At 41.1% G+C, this 17,041-nt stretch overlaps 1 protein-coding gene across 1 annotated transcript; it reads right to left on the bottom strand.

Annotated features, from left to right (window-relative positions):
* Window positions 1–368: 368 nt before the first annotated feature.
* LOC124115988 (crystallin J1A-like) lies at window positions 369–14,372 on the bottom strand. Its single transcript, XM_046477178.2, has 8 exons — window positions 14,025–14,372; window positions 11,543–11,719; window positions 10,200–10,307; window positions 8,815–8,907; window positions 4,776–4,932; window positions 3,327–3,520; window positions 1,567–1,706; window positions 369–1,202 (listed from the first exon to the last, which is right to left on the bottom strand). Exons 1-6 carry the CDS (start codon window positions 14,086–14,088, stop codon window positions 3,328–3,330), a joined length of 792 nt encoding a protein of 263 aa, XP_046333134.1. The 5' UTR covers window positions 14,089–14,372; the 3' UTR covers window positions 369–1,202; window positions 1,567–1,706; window position 3,327.
* Window positions 14,373–17,041: the final 2,669 nt, after the last annotated feature.

The following is a 17,041-nucleotide window of genomic DNA, read 5'->3' as shown; positions in this document are numbered from 1 at the left end:
TACACTACAAGTCACAAATGTTCGCATTCCTTCTGACTTTTTATATCGTTGAATAAATATATAACTTGAGTCAACTTCAGTGTATGCATGACCAGATTGTTTAATACACGTATCTAAATACGTTTTGCCAGTGCTAAGGTAACAAAATGCCCAATCGGACATTTTGTACTTATCTCTTGAGGCCTACAGTGGGTACCCGGGTTGGGTCGAGTAATAGGGTGGTGGGTACCCGGGTAGTGTGTGAGTGAGTGAGTTGGGTTTAACGCCGCTTTTAACAGTATTCCAGTTATATCGCGGCGTGTCAGCTTAATGTGGGAGGAAAGCCCGAAGTGATGCAGGTCTCTGATGTTTATCACTTCGGTGAAACCCACGAGCACGGGTATGGTGCTGACAAACCTTGAAACATAATCGGGGCGAACCGGGATTCGAACCCACAATCATAGGTATCTGGCGTGCCCAAGGGTAGTGAATTCAGACTCGTCCCAGCCCAATTTAAATCCTATTTTAATTTGCCTTGCTGCGCAACTTTGATAATCTTATTAAGATCAGATCTTAGTGCAGGCTACTGCTACCCATAGCTTTGGTGTACCGGTAGTGAGCGCTAAGATCTGATTTTAATGAGATGGCATCTTTGGAGGAATAGAAAAATAACTGGATGTCACAACAAAAATCAAAGTTAATATTTTAAGAATTTAAATGATAACTGATCAAATGCATCTGGTGTACTGAAGAGGCTGGAGCACATTGTGTAAAGAAGCAACATACTTTTTTTTATCACACTGCTGAAGAATAAAACTTTCATATTCGTTATAACTTTGCATAAAACCAAAAACGTGATAACAAACACATTATTTTAAAAATGACGTAAATATTTTGTTCCAAAAGCTGATATATCATCTGATCTTTTTCATTGTTAGTGTCTTTCCTTTATCAACAGATAAATAAAAGATTAGAAATTCAGAAACTATCCCATTTGTCACAAATACATCAAAATGGTACTTCTGTGTACTCAAGAAATATACATGTATGAAATAAAATCTTCAGTTTTGGCTTCTTGTTGAAGCAAGCTTCCCTGGTTGCTATGGTGATGTTCTGTTTGATTATGAAGGCAGGATGGCAACCAGCTCTTTAGCAAGACTCGCAATTTCTTCGTATTTCTTGGTCCTTGATTTCCAAGAATCTGGGATGCTGCTCAGTCCATTCTGCGTGAAACAAAAATTAAGAAAAATGCTAAACTGATTTCAGATAAAAAAAATTAAACTGTCTCAAACAGACCACGCCTCTTCTTGTGATACCAAGTGTACCTTCCATATCCCAATAAAGTCACTAGTCGTCTATCAAGTAAAGTAATGTAACTCTCTACCCAAAGAGAGAAATCTTGATCAAAGTTGTTCTTTTTATTATTGATCAAGCATATTGCATAATGAATTGTGCCAAGTTGAATGCCATGATTTTCAAAATTAGCATTGAGAAAAATGTCAATTTTGAAACCTACAAAGCGAAATTCCAGAAGAGTAAAAAAATTGAAATCATCAGGTAAAGAAGGCCACATTCACAACTATTCACCTGTGCTGCAAAACACGCTGCAATGAATCCTCCACGTGAAGCATTGCAGCCTCCTACTCTCATGGTGGCGTGGACAGCGCCGACGTAATCGGTACCCGTCAACACGCCGTGCAGGGCCGACTGGAGGGCCCCTGGCAAATCTGGAAACAGGGTCATGTCACATGATGCAATCTATCATTGAACATCGATGTACACTAGGTTCTTGCGTTTATTTAATGATTCAACTTTTCTAATGTGAGGTGAGTGGGTGCTGGTGTGTGCTGTGGTTAGTTACATTGTGTCACCTGAGTATAGGTCATACATGTCCTGCCAGTTTTATCCAGTGGTAACAAATACAATCTGATTTATTTTATTTTATTTATTTGAAACTTAATGAACCATGTATCAGAGCTGGACCACCTGATTCTTTAAGCTGACTTAAAACAACAAGTATAGGTTGCTGGGGACCTATTTCAAACCAGGAATCTCCTAGGTAGTGTTCTACCTCATAATCTAGAACCAGTGGTCATGTGCCCTGATAACTTAGAACCAGTGGTCATGTGTCCGGATAATCTAGAACCAGTGGTCATGTGTCCTGATAATCTAGAACCAGTGGTTATGTGCACTGATAATCTAGAACCAGTGGTCATGTGTCCTGATAATCTAGAACCGGTGGTCATGTGTCCTGATAATCTAGAACCAGTGGTTATGTGCACTGATAATCTAGAACCAGTGGTCATGTGCCCTGATAATCTAGAACCAGTGGTCATGTGTCCTGATAATCTAGAACCAGTGGTCATGTGTCCTGATAATCTAGAACCGGTGGTCATGTGTCCTGATAATCTAGAACCAGTGGTTATGTGCACTGATAATCTAGAACCAGTGGTCATGTGCCCTGATAATCTAGAACCAGTGGTCATGTGTCCTGATAATCTAGAACCAGTGGTCATGGTCCTGATAATCTAGAACCAATGGTCATGTGTCCTGATAATCTAGAACCGGTGGTCATGTGTCCTGATAATCTAGAATCAGTGGTTATGTGCACTGATAATCTAGAACCAGTGGTCATGTGTCCTGATGATCTAGAACAGTGGTCATATGCCCTGATAATCTAGAACCGGTGGTCATGTGTCCTGATAATCTAGAACCAGTGATGTGTCCTGATAATATAGAACCAGTGGTTATGTGCACTGATAATCTAGAACCAGTGGTCATGTGCCCTGATAACCTAGAACCAGTGGTCATTTTCCCTGATAAGCTAGAACCAATGGTCATGTGCCCTGATAATCTAGAACCAGTGGTTATGTGCCCTGATAATCAAGAACCAGTGGCAATATTCCCTGATAATCTAGAACCAGTGGTCATGGGCCCTGATAATCTAGAACCAGTGGCAATAGTCCATGATAATCTAGAACCAGTGGTCATGTGCCCTGATAATCTAGAACCAGTGGTCATGTGCCCTGATAATCTAGAGTGAATGAGTGAATATGGTTTTACGCCGCTTTTAGCAATATTCCAGCAATATCATGGCGGGGGACACCAGAAATGGGCTTCACACATTGTACCCATGTTGGGAATAGAACCGCGTGACGAGCGAACGGTTTAACCACTAGGCTACCCGACCGCCCCCTGATAATCTAGAACCAGTGGTGATATTCCTTGATAACATAGAACCAGTGGTAATGTGTCCAGATAATCTAGAACAGATGGTAATGTGTCCAGATAATCTAGAACCAGTGTTTATGACCCTGATAGACCCTAGAGCAAATTGTAAAACTCACGTCAGTCTTTCCTGAATTTCTCGGTGACAACTGTGTGGTGGGGCTTGTCTGTACAGGCCTTGACCTCTTTGAGGAAACTGATAACCGCCCGGTCCAGGTCCTGGGGGGCTTGTCTGTGGGGGTCCTCCAACTGGCTGATCACCTGGTCAACAACACTTGGACTCGGCCCATGGACAATGTAGTACTCAAGGATTCTAAAACCATATATCATATTTCATGAATAAATATATATAAAATAAATATTTCTATGTGGACAGTGAGTGAGTGAGTATGGTTTTATGCCACTTTTAGCAATATTCTAGCAATATCACGGTGGGGGACACCAGAAATAGGGGGAATCGAACCCGGATCTTCGACATGACAAGCGAACGCTTTAACCACTAGGCTACCTCACAACCCCCTATATGGACAGGGTAATGGGGGAGCAAAGTGGTCAAAGGGTTCACTGTTCATGATGAAAGCCTTGGTTTTAATCCCCATATTGGTACAATGTGGGAGTTGGATATTCCTCGGTTACCCCACCGCCCACAATGTGTGTCACCCACTTCTGGTGAACCAGAAGCAGAGGTAAATCATTTTCACTGAACAATCATTCTTGTCTGTTAGTACCCACAGCAGGGTTAGAAATTGGCACTAGTCCTGTAGTCCTTGCCAAACTGGCCAAAAATTAAGGTATCACAAGGACTAGTAGAAATTTGCCATTTTTAAGGGTTTTGCTATGTGTTATCATTATAAGGACTAGTTGACTACATATGTTAGTTTCTACCCCTGCACAGAGGTTACATGATTAATGTTCTGAAGGCTGTGCAGTGCCAAATGAGGACTAGGCCTTTTTGCCTATATGGGGGCCGTTTCCCCAACGGTGAGTGAGTTGGGTTTAACGCCGCTTTTAACAGTATTTCAGTTATATCACGGAGTGTCAGCTTACTGTCGGAGGAAAGCCTGAAGTGATGCAGGTCTCAGACATTTACCACTTTGGTGAACCCCACGAGTACGGGTATGGTGCGGACAAACCTAGAAACATAATCTTTGGGCAAACCAGGATTCGAACCCACAGTCATAGGTTTCTGGCATGCCTAAGGGACGCAACTCTGCATAGCTGCGCCTTAGACGACTGGGCCCCCTGTGCCCCCCAAAAATCTGGACCTGTTTCATCTCAAGATACTATTCCACCTTTGACAGAGATAATCACATATGTCATTCTATATATAAATATATATTTGACATGTTATGAGAATCAGTTTTTTATATCATGGAAAGATAAACATATCCTCAAAAGTGGAGTAGTATATATTAAAATATACAGTGAGTGAGCGAGTTAAAACATAGCATCACATTGGCAATATTTCAGCCATATCGTGACAATAATGTACACATATATCATTTACATACATAATTATATTTTGACTGAAAATAGGACAACTATAAACGAACAAGACTTCAAGTCACCTCGCAGCGGCAAGCCCGATTGACACAGCAGTGTCAAAGTTTTGGGTAACACGCAGAACGTTCTCAACTTTATCTAGCATCTCTGGCCGTCCTGCGTACAGCGCCACCACAGGCACCATCCGCAACACACAGTCAATTTGCTCATCAGTCTCCGAACCTGGGAGGCAGAAAAATAAATTTGGTGATTCCCCCGATAATTGCAATGAAGGGCTGTTTTTAGGATCAAACACAGCCTGAAAATCTTTCCATGTCCTTATCTAACTTAAAACATCTAAAGCCTAATTCAGCTTACACATACATATATTTTACGTGTCTATGTATCTTGCCTTACATATAAGCTGGAAATATTTCCAAAATATCCACATTCAACCTCTAATATTGAAATATGATCACATAATAAGATTTTCTGATTTAACAGCATGCTTATTTGTGATAATTTGCAAGAAATATATACTTGTAAATTTTACAATAAATTGTATATTTATAATACCTATCCTATTTATAAAATACTTATCCTTTCTCACACTATGCATTTCTTCCTTCTTCTTTTGATCCGATGTGGAAACATGCTTGAACAAACTTTCTAGCTTCTAGAAAACAATGCACCCGAACACATCCCAGCATCACCATGGTTACCACACAAACGAATGGGTCACACACTATAATCCCTTGCACAGTGACATGCATGATGGGAAACTACCGTTGTGGCCGCCATGGAAAGTGGAATGATGAGTCTCTTCGGAAAGCGACAAAGTGTTCGCGCAGCCTCAAGATAGATCCAAAGAGCTCGAACTGGACATAAAGAGATGTCCTCATGGTCAGCAGGGTTTAGGATCAACGCCAGAGACGGGATGGTGAACAAATGATCTGGTTGGCCTGGAAGCTGTTTTTTACGCGATAAATTCCATCGTAGTCCCAGAAAAAAACTTCCCATTCTGTAGTCTCTTGAACTGGACCAAGTTCGCAAGGGCCATGAGGAAAATGGTCTTGAAGGTGATCAACTCAAAAGGCTTGTCAGCAAGCGGTTCATATTCTGCAGAAGTCAAATGACAGAGGATGACGTTGAGATCCCAAGGAGGTGGCTGGAAAAGAGGTGACTGGTCCAACAACATGTAGGACCGAATGAGTACAGCGTTTGTGCAGTATAAACTTATCCACAATCAAATCGATTTTATCGAGTATTTGCATCTTGGAAATCATCTCGAGACCCGAAAACGTTAGCTTGAGGTGCTCGAATGAAAATTTCCAAGATGCAAATACTCGATAAAATCCCGGAAATAGACACACACAGAGTATTTATAGATATTGTCAACCTATTGTTATCGATATTGTAAACCTATTGCTTGCTTCAGGGAATGCAAATCATATTTTCACCCTTTGACATTTGGTCATGTGACCCAAATTAGCCAATCACAACACAGAACACACTTTCTATAGGTTAACAATGAAGAATAAAGGCAGGACCTGTGTTGATTCAGGGTCACATCACAGGATCTACAACTGGAGGAACAGGAACTGCCTGTGCGGGAGGGTGTGAAGAAGTCAAAGAATCCAAAGAAGTATCAATAGTCCGGAACAAGTCGTATGGGCAGAGGTCACCGCCTGCAGGAGTGATTTCAAGTTGAGCTTGGGCTTGATGGTCCGATGAGGTCAGGAGAGGCCGTGTGGATGGAAGGAGCATCACCAAAGAGGTTGGTACAGATGAGGTAGGAGGCAGCCAAACTGAACCCTGAGATGACGATTGGGAGCGACTCGGAGAGCGTTGATCCACATGAAGAGATGAACGAGGAGAGAGGGACGTCCAGGCTTTTCAAGGCAATGGTGATCCATATGTTGATTCCAGTGAGTAGTATTCCGAGTGGGAGCGGAAGTCAGGATAGGATGAATCATAAGGATAAACCATGCCAAGGAGGATACGATTCCATGTGTGAAGGGTAGTTCTCCCAACCACGGGGATGGTGTGTATAAACCACGCCAATGAGGATACGATTCCATGTGTGAAGGGTAGTTCTCCCAGCCACGGGGATGGTGTGTATAAGCCACGCCAAGGAGGATACGATTCCATGTGTGAAGGGTAGTTCTCCCAGCCACGGGGATGGTGTGTATAAACCACGCCAAGGAGGATACGATTCCATGTGTGAAGGGTAGTTCTCCCAACCACGGGGATGGTGTGTATAAACCAGGCCAAGGAGGATACGATTCCATGTGTGAAGGGTAGTTCTCCCAGCCACGGGGATGGTGTGTATAAACCAGGCCAAGGAGGATACGATTCCATGTGTGAAGGGTAGTTCTCCCAGCCACGGGGATGGTGTGTATAAACCACGCCAAGGAGGATACGATTCCATGTGTGAAGGGTAGTTCTCCCAGCCACGGGGATGGTGTGTATAAGCCACGCCAAGGAGGATACGATTCCATGTGTGAAGGGTAGTTCTCCCAGCCACGGGGATGGTGTGTATAAACCACGCCAAGGAGGATACGATTCCATGTGTGAAGGGTAGTTCTCCCAGCCACGGGGATGGTGTGTATAAGCCACGCCAAGGAGGATACGATTCCATGTGTGAAGGGTAGTTCTCCCAGCCACGGGGATGGTGTGTATAAACCATGCCAAGGAGGATACGATTCCATGTGTGAAGGGTAGTTCTCCCAGCCACGGGGATGGTGTGTATAGTCGCTGTATTGATAGGGATCCCAAGCGTGTACATCCAATATATCATGATAATCGCAGGAGTCAGAGCAATCTCGTTGATCTGTATAAATGGAGGACAGAGAGCGAAACCTACGAAGAAGTGTCAAAATCCTTACAAGTGAGTCAATCCTGAGAGAGTCAATCTCTGTTCTGTTGACTGTGAGAGCAACGACTGTGAGAGCGACTTTTCCAGGAACAGCAACTCTTGGATGAAGCACAAAACCGATCCTTGCTCCATCGATCTTCAATAGAGGGTGAACGTGTTATTTGAAGAGTGATCAACATCAACTTGAACAGAGCGTGAAGGAGCGGAAGAAGAGAGTCGACTAGTAGCTGACGGTCTAGGAGCGCTCAAGGGGTCGATTAACGTCTTGGTTTGGCCAAAGCGACTGTGAAAGGCACCATCCAAGTCAGCTTGCGGTTCAGATGTTGAGACAGGGACGCTACAGGGACGGACAGTTCTTGATCCTGGACAATAACGACCACGTCAGTCAGAAAGCTATCACACACCCCGTCAGCAGCTACTGAGAGAGCAGGCAAGACGGAATCCGAAGGCGGTTTGACAGCAACGGAGGAGGGGACAGCCAGCTTGGATGATTTGTTAGGTAGACAATGTCTTATGGTTCTTATAATTTTAAGTATATATGGTGGAAGCTGCAACTAACATAACACGATATTGAAATATATTCTTCCTGATAAAATCATAATTTCAGATACAATTTCTTTCCACCATTACATCAAAATTCTTTAAAGTGGTATCACTGGGTACATTTTAACTGAATCACCAGTAGATTGGGAGGAAACGTGTGCACAGCTGATTGCTATTTCCGGCTTTGTTTACGATAAAATACACACGGTAATTTTAATCTCTGCATATAAAACAATGCCTTTGAGAGCAGGAAATACATTTTAAATGGTAAAATCATCATGTCTAGTGATGTTTTATATCAAATTTCGTACTTTTATTGACCAAGTTTGTTATGCCTGTTTATTCACCTGAAGTCGTTGAAGTAATAAGATAACGATCATCAATTATTTGGACCCCGAAGGTAGCGTTGTTTGTTTTTTAAAATGTCCAGACAGAAAAATTTAAATGTCCGGTAAGCCATATTTTAAATTGGACATTTGAGATTCCCAATCAGACATGTCCGTTGCATATGACCGTTTCCGGACCCCTGGTAGACATAGGTAACCATATGGATGCTGGAATGTGTTTGGGTGAATTGTTGGTAGAAGCTGGAAACTCTGTTCAAGCACGTTTCCACATAGGATCAAAAGAAGAAGGAAGAAATGCATAGTGTGAGCAGACATTCTTTCTGTACTTTGCATCATATTGGACAATCATGACAATACCTGTCTCTTCCATTTTGCTCTCAAAGTTCTTCAAGAAGTGTTTGATACTGGCATGGCGCCATGGTCCTTTTAGTGGAAGGTCTGCAGAGGTCACTGTCAACATGATAAATACCATAACATAGAACTACTGAAGAACTACTGACATACAACAACATGCATGCAATGGCCATCATCAAAGCTTCATTGTAGCGGTGAAACAATACATCAGTTCACCAGTGCATCATGAGTTTTCATGCGAAGATACGATAAGCGATACATTTCTTTCTGTATTGATACAAGACAATACACTTGCTAAAACATATTTCTTACTACTCGTCTTATGACCGACCCCACAGCGTTTGTGTCAGTCAAACATTGCAATATGTGCAGTAATTAGTGTTTCAAGTTTGCTTATAAAAATAGCCGCTGCAGCTAGCTATTCCTTTTGAACCTGCTCTGAAATATTTAAAGTCCATGAAATATTTAAGAAGTGTCCATGTGATTTGACGTATATACGAGTATTTATAAGATATGTATCGAATCGTGTTCTATGTATCCTTTCAGCCCTACTTCATGGGGATGTACACAGTTCTCCATCACCCACAAATTCATGCCGTACCTAACAATATATACCCCACCCTCCCACCCCATATATATAAGCGGTAGCTATGAGATGTTATTTTCAACCAACAAATCAAGAAGGGTCTGCTTCCAGTGAGAGGGCAGCTTGTGGCTGCTCTGACCAATGAAAGCTCAGATTACACTGCATGAACGACAATGTTTCTTGTTTGATCGTGTGCAAAATGGACCATATCCTGGTGATCATTGGAGCTACACACGACTGCAATGGTAGGGTCTGTAAAACGTTCATGAGTAGATTAATTTCATGACTCATACTATTACTTGAGAGGATGACAGATGATTCGAAATAATTAGTCCGACGAAAGTATCACATGCTGCTGTGTCAGATAAAATCAGTTCTGACACTCCAATATGAGACCTCTTGGCGTTATGATCTAATGGCACCTCGGGAGAACTTTATAATCAGCCAATCAGTGTTGATGTTTTTAGATTCTCTGTACGAGTTAGCAAAGAATTCAGACCATCATATTTTATTTCAGTGTATAGAAAAAGGTACAAAAACAACTGATCCAAATGTAAATAAATACGGTAGTGCCGTTATATTGTTGTCGTTTCTGAGCACCATGGCAAGCCTACATCCAAAAAGGAGTACCTTCGAAGAAATATTTGTGTTTTTTAGTAAAACTACAATTTTCCGAATCGAGACAGTAAAGAATAATCATTTTAGAAAGATGACATTTGATTGGCTGAAGAAAACTATTTCAAGCTTGGGAGAGGGGGCAAAATAATTTGTGTTCAATCATGGAAAACTGTGCTTGACTCACGCTTCTTCTCCTTCGTCCCAGCGTAGGCGGCATTGACAGCACTCTCATAGTCAGACTTGGGACCAAATCTGTCATAGGTGGCCTTCTTCAGGTCTTCTACATCAACACCTGTCAAGTGAGATGGGGGCAGTGGCAAACAAATAGACAATATTTGGCCCTTGTCAAATAACACGAAATTGTCTCCTTTTAATGTCAAGACATGAGATAAACATGTAACTGGACTAGAAAGACAAGTGTTCTATTTACTGTGTATTTTCTAACCTTACGCTGAGAAACATGCATTCACACAGAACAAATGTAGTTTCAGCTCAAGTAAAATTTCACTTGAGTGAGAAAAATTTAATTGTTTCAGATATATTCTGTATTTTATCACTAATTTTGTCACATAAAACCAGAGGGACAGAAGCTCACCTTCAAAACTGATTCATTTACAAAATATTTTTTTCACCAAAATAACATTCTAGCCCCCTATTTCTAATTTTGAGAGCGCCCTGGGCGCTTATTACGTTGAATACGGTATTAATGGACGGACGACAGACAATGTGCAATGCCACAAGGTCACTATGACCTTCAGTACTAGAGAGTCAAAAACAATATTATACTGGTCTGGCCAAATCTGGCATTTCAGAACTGAGGAGTATGTGACAAATTTGAGTTTTTCATACATCAAATTCTACTTCACATGGAGGTCAGTCGAGTGTTTGAAATAATCTTAAAACCAACAAGACAGGCAGGCAGGTGACCCATAAGTGTTGCCTGCCCATCTTCAACGTTACCTGCCCGCATTCAGACATTATGAATATTGAAAAAACACAAAAAATAAGAGATAAATCACATCTTGATTCAATTGAAATAATGCAAACAATCCTGGAGAATCTACGAAGGAGTTATGATATAACTGAATTCATAAGTACGTAGTCTTTAAATTATCTGCCAGACAGTCGGGCAGGTGGAGGAAAATTTCATGCAGCCCGACAGAAAAGTTACCAGCCACGGGCAGCTGGGCAGGCAGTTATTTCAAACATTGGGTCAGTCTTTTGTTCAATTATAAACTCATCTTAAAGTTGCTAGTAATGCTGCTGATATATTCATAACGATTATTACACAGTTCTAAGGTAATCAAATGTCAAAATGTGTTGATCTCCCCAGTGTCTTGTCAGGAACATGGTTACTATTTGAGTTGAGTAGTTTTTTCTTTAAGCTGCTCGCATACTGGCAAACAAACCTTTGTTACTTCATCAGAATATTCCAAGCATGACCTATGAGTAATGACGATGTTCATATTTGTCACATTATGAAATCATGTGACATAAAATTGTCATATTGTCATATATATCAATTACCTTGGCTCTGCACCAATGATTTCAATATGACAAAGGACTGGTCACCATAGCAACTGTTGAGTCCAGTTTCCAGACAATAGAAAGGGTTGGCGGACGGTGTCCAGAATTCTATGTCATCTCTGTCCTTGATAAGGTCAGTCAGCTTCTCTTCATTGTATATCCAGTGCAGGGGCTGAACTGAAATATAGAACGTTGAGTCAGTGAGTAAGAAAGTAAGTTTATTGCTGAGTCAGCAATACAGAGTGACCTGTTTGCAGACAGTCTAGTCTAGCTGTTGTTTAACGCCGCACTCAGCAATATTCCACCTAAATGACGGTGGTCTGTAAATAATCGAGTCTGGACCAGACAATGAAGTTATTGACATCATGAACATCGATCCACGCCGTTGGTATATGATGACATGCATCAACCAAGTCAGCGAGCCTGACCACCCGATCCCGTTAGTAGCCTGTTGCGACAAGCATAGTCACCTGTTACGGCAAGCATGGGTTGCTGAAGACCTATTCTAACCTGGATCTTCATGGGTCAGTTTGCAGACAATGTCAGAAATTCATGTTGTTGTAGTTACTAGTGTTTTGGCTTTGTGGAGTTGTTTTTTCTGCTTGTTTGTTTAACGCCGCACTCAGCAATATTCCATCTATATGACGGGGGTCTGTAAATAATCGAGTCTGGATCAGTCAATACAGTGATTGGCATCATGAGCATTGATCTACGCAACTGGGATACAATGACATGCATCAACCAAGTCAGTGAGCGTGACCACCCAACATGGGTTGCTGAAGACCTATTCAAACCCGGATCTTCATGAGTTGATAGATGTATGGCTTCGAATCACGCCTTTATAACATTCTACCCAAGTCTGATGTTGATTTCACACCAGCCTTCACAAGCTGCGTTAGAGTGCAAATTAGAGAACATTGTAGCCATACATAGTTCTGGGCCTAGCTACAATTTCGCAGCAAAGGCAAAAGAGATCATGTTGTACATTAGATTAAAAGTTTAGCATGTTTAGGCTATTTGCTAGCAACCAGTTTGTAATGTCTTTATGTACACTGAATGTAGTGGTCTATGGGAGATAACTCCGGACGGCTAAATGTGTTCATGGTATGGTCTAGGGGAGATAACTCCGGACAGCTTATGTTATTAAATGTACTCTTCAGTTAGGGAGTAAGAAAGGAGGGAGTTCCAATATGTCTGCCTGCGTGTATGCCATGTGCTCTGTGTGAATTAAAACCCTTTTTCTAAATTTCCAGAATCCATTATACAACACAGTTATCAATGAGGAACAATTATTGCCAACCCATTTATAGTGTGCACATGATCGCATTTCATTTTACTTTTGCGCGTTTCATTTGAAGTGAGAAATATTTATCTGAAAATGATTTAACAAAACTCACATGGTAGGAAATAATTAAAAAAACTCCATATATGATATAAGCACCTTGCTCAAATACAACTTTAGAAAAGCTGTGCAGGTGGTGTCAAGTGACTTCCTTGCGTAAACAGGAATTTAACAAAACATTGAAAAACATTTACTTCTGTCATTGCTTTTTAGTAATTGTCTGTCATTTCTTCCCCAAAATACAATTCTGAAACCTGATTGAGTTATTTTAAAAAAAAATGCATAACTTGTGTACATCGCAAAAAAACATATTCATATACAAACTGGGCTAGTGTTATGGGTAATTATGTGCAGATCGATTGTTGGGAATATTGGTTCACATCAGGCTGCAGACAACAAATTGATGGAAAAAAACATTAATAATATATTTTGATTAAAATAACTGCGTGCAGAGATAATAAAAATGGTAATTTGTCTAACTAAGGCTGTGCGCATGATCACATCGACCATGCTGTTTAGTCAATGTGAAACTTCTATTTTCACTTACTATCGTTGTTTTTTTATTAGAAATGTACTCAAACCTTTTTCAAAGAAAATGTAATAATCAAATGTCCTCACAGTATTACACAAATCAACGTTATTGGTACATTCAACTTTATAGGCAGGGCCTACTACTACATGTAATATTTCAGAAATGACACAAAGATAATGGTATAACGGATTGCAAGGTAGTAGATATATAGGCCTAGCTAATTTTTATTGATTTGCAATAAGTCCATAACAAAGCAAAATGAAAAAATCAATTTCCCATCTTTTCACAAAAGTCACGAGAAACATTTTTTTTAAGAATACGTTATATTTTTTGACTGGCCTAAAAGGGCGGTGCAAGAGCTAAAATTGCCAAAAAATAAAGATCCAAACAGTGGAGATTTGACAGTCAATGCACGCGAGCAGAGACCACAATATAGATTTATTTTTTGGTCTCTGACGCGAGCCAGAGTCTTCTCTTTCGGAACGGACCGTGACCCTGGCGGTCACAGTCACTCCAGGTGATCGCGTGACGATCTGGGCTACCGTGTCCACTTCCCCGTTCAGGAAGTAGGACGTGCTCCAATGTCGGTATGCTATAATAATACTCACTGGCTGCATCAGCTACGAGTGCACCCACAACAGCTGCCTCCCGTCTCTCCGCCACTGTTGCCATGATCAGCTGATAGTCATGACGTCTCAAAGGTCCACCTGAATCTCCGCGCTGCTGCCTGCTCTATCGTGGTTATGCAAATCCTACCGTAGAATGTATGCAAAATATACAGTGTTATATCTTAAGTTGGAACTTCTAGCCCTAGGTCACAGGAATTCTCTGCTTATATATAGGGGGTTACTGACTAATGACGAGTTCCTGTGGCCCCAGTGTGGGGTAAAGCCTACTGTTATGTCTGAAAAGGGACCCAAGGTCTGTCACAAGCAGTACAGGGGAGGTAACTCTGTCGTGTAATGTGCAAGTCCCTACCGTAAAATCCCTAATATTTATAGTTATACCGTATTCGACGTAATAAGCGCCCACGGCGACATTTGCTAAGTTATTGGCTAGTGAACGATCCCAATTAGCACCCCTTCCGATTGATCAATGTACACAAGACTTATTTATCCGTGTATAATACGCACTCGTGTTATATTTCACCCTTAATTATGAGCAATTAAATTCTAGAAAAATATATCTGTTGTACATAAACATTTCAGGCTGTCAGCATAAACCACAAAATTTATCTTTCAACTCTGTTTTTTTCACCAAAATAACATTCTAATAAGAGCCCTGGGCGCTTATTACGTCGAATACGGTAATTAAAAAAGTGGAGTAAGATTGAACAGTTTTAATTGGCTAGCACTTTCAACTCGTATTGTGCCTGAGAGTTAGAACTTTACTGTGCCTTTTCTATATATAAATATATATATTTGTTGCCTCTCACAAGCATAGTCATCTTGAATGACAAGCATGGGTTGCTGAAAAACAATTCTATTCTGGTATTTGTACATGAGGTCATGACAACCCAGGTGTAAATGTATGTCATCATTGTGAAGCGAAATGGGGTTTAACGTCACGTCCAAGATTATTGCACTTATATAGTGACGTGCATGCACGTGTGTGTGTGCATGGCTGCTTGTACTAGTCCGGACTGATGCCAATTTATAGTGCAAGCACACTGAGATACCATGCCACAGTTTAACATGAATACCCCACTCAGACACAGTATACTGACTCCGAGCCCACCAGTCCTTGTTTTAGCCCCTTAATGCCGGGCGCCAGACAGGGTAACAACAAGTACCTTTTTAAGGTCTTTTGGTATAACACGGCTGAGGATCAAACCCCAGACTTCCGCTCTCCAGACGGATGCTCTACCACTAGACCACGGAGGCAGTCTGTCATCATAGTCATCCAGGTGTATATGTGTCGTCATAGTAATGCAGGTGTATATGTATGCTGTCATGGTAACCCAGGTGTATATGTGTCGTCATAGTAATGCAGGTGTATATGTATGCTGTCATGGTAACCAGGTGTATATGTGTAGTCATAGTAATGTAGGTGTATATGTATGCTGTCATGGTAACCCAGGTGTGTAGGTGTTGTCATAGTAATGCAGGTGTATATGTATGCTGTCATGGTAACCCAGGTGTATAGGTGTTGTCATAGTAATGGAGGTGTATATGTATGCTGTCATGGTAACCAGGTGTATATGAGTTGTCATAGTAATGCAGGTGTATATGTATGCTGTCATGGTAACCCAGGTGTATAGGTGTCGTCATAGTAATGCAGGTGTATATGTATGCTGCCATGGTAACCCAGGTGTATATGTGTCGTCATAGTAATGCAGGTGTATATGTATGCTGTCATGGTAACCAGGTGTATATGTGTCGTCATAGTAATGCAGGTGTATATGTATGCTGCCATGGTAACCCAGGTGTATATGTGTCGTCATAGTAATGCAGGTGTATATGTATGCTGTCATGGTAACCAGGTGTATATGTGTAGTCATAGTAATGCAGGTGTATATGTATGCTGTCATGGTAACCCAGGTGTATATGTGTTGTCATAGTAATGCAGGTGTATATGTATGCTGTCATGGTAACCCAGGTGTATAGGTGTTGTCATAGTAATGGAGGTGTATATGTATGCTGTCATGGTAACCAGGTGTATATGAGTTGTCATAGTAATGCAGGTGTATATGTATGCTGTCATGGTAACCCTGGTGTATAGGTGTTGTCATAGTAATGGAGGTGTATATGTATGCTGTCATGGTAACCAGGTGTATATGTGTTGTCATAGTAATGCAGGTGTATATGTATGCTGTCATGGTAACCCAGGTGTATAGGTGTCGTCATAGTAATGGAGGTGTATATGTCTGCTGTCATGGTAACCAGGTGTATAGGTGTTGTCATAGTAATGCAGGTGTATATGTATGCTGTCATGGTAACCAGGTGTATGTGTTGTCATAGTAATGCAGGTGTATATGTATGCTGTCATGGTAACCCAGGTGTATAGGTGTCATCATAGTAATGCAGGTGTATATGTATGCTGTCATGGTAACCCAGGTTACCCAAGTGTGACTGCTTCCCATGCTGTGATCAACATTAACTGCATGACACTCTCAAAGAGTTGATGAACAAACATGGCTGAGAATAGATAATACCAGTGCTATTCTTCATGTCCATGTGATGATAAAAGTGTTGTTGGTTGACGCGAAGGAAATAATGCATACACCATTTATCCACATTGACTGATTTATTTCCAAAAAGCATAGTGTGTAACAAATAACAAAATATATATAAATAAGCACGATACATATTGCATAAAGAATGTAGATATAAACACTGTCAGCTGTCCATCTGGAATATACTCTCACTTTCATAGAGCAACAGCTCATAAACTAAGGGAGCAAGCATTTGTTCATTCTTTGTGTTCTTTTGTTTTTTTGGGGGGATGGGTTGGTGGGTTGGGGAGAGAGTGACTCTCAGGTAAAAAAACCCAAGCACCTGTTCTACCGAGACAAAATTACATGTCTTTCATTGTTGCCAAAAATTGATATTGTGCCCTTTTCTTGCAGACAACTGTCCGATAAAAACCTGGGGTACAGCAAAAAATAATGACTGAGCACCTCATC

This window comes from Haliotis rufescens, unplaced genomic scaffold (assembly GCF_023055435.1).
Source record: "Haliotis rufescens isolate VD_foot unplaced genomic scaffold, xgHalRufe1.0.p SCAF_8, whole genome shotgun sequence".
NCBI classification, from domain to species: domain Eukaryota; kingdom Metazoa; phylum Mollusca; class Gastropoda; order Lepetellida; family Haliotidae; genus Haliotis; species Haliotis rufescens.
The sequence above is the reverse complement of the archived record's forward strand: the minus strand, read 5'-3'. Positions and strand labels throughout refer to the sequence as shown.